We start from the raw sequence: 4,810 nt of genomic DNA, 5'->3' as shown, positions 1-4,810 counted from the left end.
AGGTCTTTCAGTCCGAGTGTATCAAAGGGTGCGTTCTAAAATGCGCACCGGGTGTGTGCTCAGTCAGTGTAGTGAGTGCCTAAACCCAACCCTAATCCTAACCCTAACCTCAGTAAAACTATGCCTAAACCCAACCCTAACCCTAACCTCAGTAAAACTATCCCTAAAACTAACCCCAACCCTAACCCGACCCGGTGCGCATTTCCGAACGCACCCTTTGATACACTCGGACTGAAAGACCTGCAGAAAACACTCTCCCAGCTGTGTAGACTGCAATGACAGATTTTTATCATTTACCATTTGGCATTATTTGAAAACTGATTAACTTCCTTAATCTAGGACTATGGAAAAAAAATATATAATCAAGACTGATTTCCTCACTTTGACTGTCTCTAGATGAAGCTGTCAGCATTGGTGTTCTTAGCCCTGTTGGGGCTGGCCGAGCAGAAAATATTTGCGGACGATGTCAAACTGGAGTGGGTGAAATGGACCGGTTCCCTCCCCAAGGATGCTGTTTCCATTCACAACGACTACACTAACCGCAGAGACTACGTCTGTAAACCCACATTCAGAGAATGTAATTCTGGGTTCTACAGTCCAGCACTGGATCCTTACTGCCACTACCCTTATGGTGACCGAGCGGTGGTCACCCGCTCCTTCAAGATCCTGGTCAACAAGGATAACTTTGAGTTCCTGGAGTGGAAGGATGGTTACAAGGGTAAGGTGCCTCCACACTCTGTCAAGACCTGTTCTGCAAGTCACAAGTTGTATGTGGGGAAAAACAAGTATGGACTTGGTAAGGTGGATGTTAAGAACACGGCTTTTTTCCTCCCCTGGGAGGATGATGAGTACTGGTATAAGTCATATCAGGTACTGACCATCAACAAGGATGCCGTTAGTGAGCATATCTCTCATGTCAAGTACTTAATTGATGAGGCAAAGATCTTCCGGCAGCCACCAACGACCATGCGCAGATCTCACGTGACCAACAATGAGTGCCAGATTGTGGTGAAGACCGTGTCTCTCTCCAAGACAACTGAGGTGGAAAACTCCTGGAACATCGGCAGCTCCACCATGGTGGGTGTCACCATGGAGGTCACTGCCGGGATCCCCCTCATCGGCGAAGCGAAAATTGGAGTCACGTTGGAGCAGACGCTGCAGTTAGACAAAGGGACCACTAAAAAGAAGTCTGAGACCCACTCTGTTGAGGTGAAAGTCACCATCCAACCGAACCAGTCCTGTACTGTCCGAATGGAGGGCCGTCAGATCAAGGCTGACATCCCCTATACGGCCCGCCTCAGTCGGACCTACCGCAATGGGAACACCCGGGTGACCTCCATTGCAGGCAAGTACAGGGGGGTGCAGACCGGAGAGTTTCGGGCAGTGGTCGAACGCTGTAAGCCTGTGGCCAACGCCAAGCCCTGCCCCTAAGACCACCTCACCACCTGCCTGACTGATATTAAAACATGGATGCAAAAAAACTTCCTCAAACTCAACAGCAATGAATCTGAAATTATCATTATTGGTCCCGAAGCCCTCACCCGCTCCACCATGAACCTCTCCCTCAATATTGATGGTTCCACTATCACTCCCTCCAGGCCTCCACCAGCAACCTCTGTGTCATCCTGGACCCCACCCTCTCCTTCCAATCCCATGTCAACAACATTACCAAAACAGCCTTTTTCCACCTCCGAAACATTGCCCGCCTCCGTCCCACACTATCCCAAACTGCTGCAGAGACACTCATCGATGCCTTCATCACATCCAGACTCGATTGCTGCAATAGCCTTCTCTACGGTGCCACCCCAAAGTTTTCAAGAAACTGCAATATGTGAAAAACTCTGCTGCCTGTGTAGGGAAGTGGAGATGTGAAAAATCAATAATGTGAACAATGAATAATGTGAAAGCATATTTTTACAAAAGATGAAAACTGGAATTTGAATTTGCATGAGAGTAATTTTTGTTTTGTCCAAGAAGGAGTTTTGTCCCAAGAAGAAGTGTGGTTTAAGAAGTTGCTTTTATTTTGTTTGTTATTTTGAGAGTGGATGTGTTGAATGAAGGTTATGCTGGAAATTGAGTTAACTGGAAAATTAAGTGGATGTAGTGTAACTGGAAACTGTGAACATGTGAATTAATTAGTGGAACCCTTTGCCTTAACCTTATCAATGTGAATTAGAGTAAGATTAATTAATCATGATTGACATACGTTTAATTGAGAAGTATTCTTTAGGATTATTGAATATGGTGAATTATTAGATGGCCAGGACATGAGGAGAGAATTGGCAACTCTAAAAAGCTAAACGGATCAACAGGTTATCGAACGAGAAAGGATTCCGGTGGTTTCATGACCAGGCATGAAATCGAGTATTACTGTCACTCATAACTACCAAATTTGTTTCCAGGGTTATGAGGGGCGATGAACTATCCCTGAGCTAGCTACTGCTACACGCAACTGCAATGATAAAACTGTAGAGAAGACATTGGTATGAGGCCAGAACAGGGTGATTATTAAAAGTGGACCTGAACATGGAAATCTTTTTCGTATTTGGCACTAATTGAAGGAAATTGGGGAAGCAAGCGGAAGACTTTTACTTCCGCTGGGACATTGTAAAGTATGTCAAATCGTAACCTAAGGGGAGGGAACAAAAGGGGAGTATGTTGACACGTACCTGGTAAAGGTCGAAACTACGGGTTTTTCATTGCACTATAATCAAGCTTTGCATTTATAAGTAGTTACATCCCACTCCTCCATAGGTTTGCAGGAGGATACCCTTTTCCCTATTAGATAAAGTGTTGACAAGGAAAACATATAATCGTTTGGTTTCATATATGCATGTATAACCAGTTTACTTGTCACATTGGTTGCCTATCTGTTTCTGTTGTCAGGTTAAATTGAGCTAGAACCAAGATGGCTCCTAGAGTTCCTTCGTGATGACCAGCGTCTCAAGTCCTTAAATAATTCCTATTTCCTTCACTTGTTTCCTATTTCCTTGTATGTTAGTCCCGCCCACTGGGAGTTGGCCTATCACCTGTGATGTTGTCATCAGAAATGGCCAATGGGACGTCTCCTCTTCTCTATTTCCTCAATGGGAGGGACTAACATACAAGCAAGGAAATAGGAAATAGGATTGATTTAAGGACTTGAGACGCAGTGAACTGTAGGGGTCTTTGGAGCCCCCTGTAGGCCGGTATATGTAACTAGCAGGCAAATGGGGGAAGGCCGCAGTGAGCCTATTGTAGTTTATATGGAAGTGGATGACACCAGGCATGAATGCACAAAATGGGGAATATGGGGGGTTACCAAGAAAACCAAAGGACAGTTGAATGTTCTCAAGTCACGTTGTACGACCTATGCTCTCCCGTGTGAAACCGGACCAGAGAAATGACGAGGAGGGGTTATAAACCAATTGGAGTGAAATGGCGTGATATGAGTATCCGACGAAATATGTTAGGCAACCAATGATATTGTTTGACGTGTACTCTTGTGTTCTCTTCCAACGGGCATAAAATGAGATGCAGGAGGAGAGCAGTTGGAGTTGGAATCGGTGCACCGAGAGGGGATAGAATGCACAGAGAGCCGTTTATGTGTCGCATCTTCGCTATTTCTGTACTTTGTCTAGATTGGAATAAAGGCCGAAGTATTATATTCATCTCTATTCCTAAGTCTCAGTGTATTATTCAAGACGACCTTTAACTATATTTGATACCAGAAAATACCCAAACACCCGCCTCCTCACCAAGAGCTGGAAGAGAAATGGGAAGACAAAAAAAAAGACAAAAAATTAAAATGTGAAATTCATGGTCTAGTCCCTTTAAAGGTCTTGTAGAATTAGGACGGGAACCCGTCACGGACGATACTCAGGGCATAAGCTTAACGTCACGAAAACACAAATTTATCAATAAACTATACTCCTACACCAGCAATTAGAGAAGCATACAAGCTTGATTGGGATTCGGAAATGGTTAAATATTTAGGGGTAAGGGAGCAATCGTTTTTTATGAACAGCACCACCTGGAGGAAATGTATCATTTTTCTCCAGTAACACCCCTCAATAAAAAACGACCCCTCCCTAAATATAACAAAAGAAAGACACAAGCTATATGACGCTAATACATACCTATAAATCAGGAGATTAAAAGAGATCTATAGCAGTGTGTGTGTGTGTGTGTGTGTGTTTTGCAAGAATCAGCCTCATGGTGGCACTAGAAGAGGGCCATGTGAGAAATGAGGGGTGGAGGTTGTGGTTTAGCAGCCAAGGAGTGTGTGTGTAAAGTTTGGCACGGATAGGGGCAACGGTGGCAGAGATATACTGTAAGTAGGCGACAGGGGTGAAAGTGAGCCGGAACGGCCGGAACCCCCGTTTACTGTCAATATTCCAGGATGACCTCCCACTTGGGTAATGACGCCCCCTGGCGATCATTCAGAGAAACTACTTCAGCTCCCGTACTAACGTAGGTAGGAAGGGCCTGTCACTCAAACCGGAGTGACCCGCCTCCAGGCTATATAAGCCCCCGGAGGCGGAAGTAACATCCTCTTTTCACTCTCTGCGATATCACATTCAGATAAGTTGAAACTCAGCCTTTGTATTATTATTCTTCGCGCATTAGCCTAAAGCGGTGGCATTGGAGTCGCCCACCGGCGAGTGTTGAATTAACCCGTACTTAAGAATACTTATTCTTGTCCCGTCCTAAATCGACGGTTATTTCCTTTTATAACAAAGGATTATTACTGCTAGTTCAGGCCTCCGCCGAAGCAAGCGTGGCATAGCATTAGCCGTTAGCTTGTTAGCTCGTCTGCTATTTGTTAACG

General features: G+C 44.8%; 1 protein-coding gene across 1 annotated transcript; it reads left to right on the top strand.

Moving 5' to 3' along the window:
• Positions 1-396: 396 nt before the first annotated feature.
• Positions 397-1,431, top strand: LOC308306779 (natterin-3-like; the record flags this gene model as incomplete). Its single annotated transcript, XM_080751821.1, has 1 exon — positions 397-1,431. One exon carries the CDS (start codon positions 397-399, stop codon positions 1,429-1,431), a length of 1,035 nt encoding a protein of 344 aa, XP_080607947.1.
• Between the last annotated feature and the right edge of the window lie 3,379 nt (positions 1,432-4,810).

This window comes from Nannobrachium achirus, assembly GCF_963921795.1.
Source record: "Nannobrachium achirus genome assembly, chromosome: 21".
In the NCBI taxonomy this organism is placed as follows: domain Eukaryota; kingdom Metazoa; phylum Chordata; class Actinopteri; order Myctophiformes; family Myctophidae; genus Nannobrachium; species Nannobrachium achirus.
Note: the sequence above shows the minus strand (reverse complement) of the source record. Positions and strands in the feature narration are given on the sequence as shown.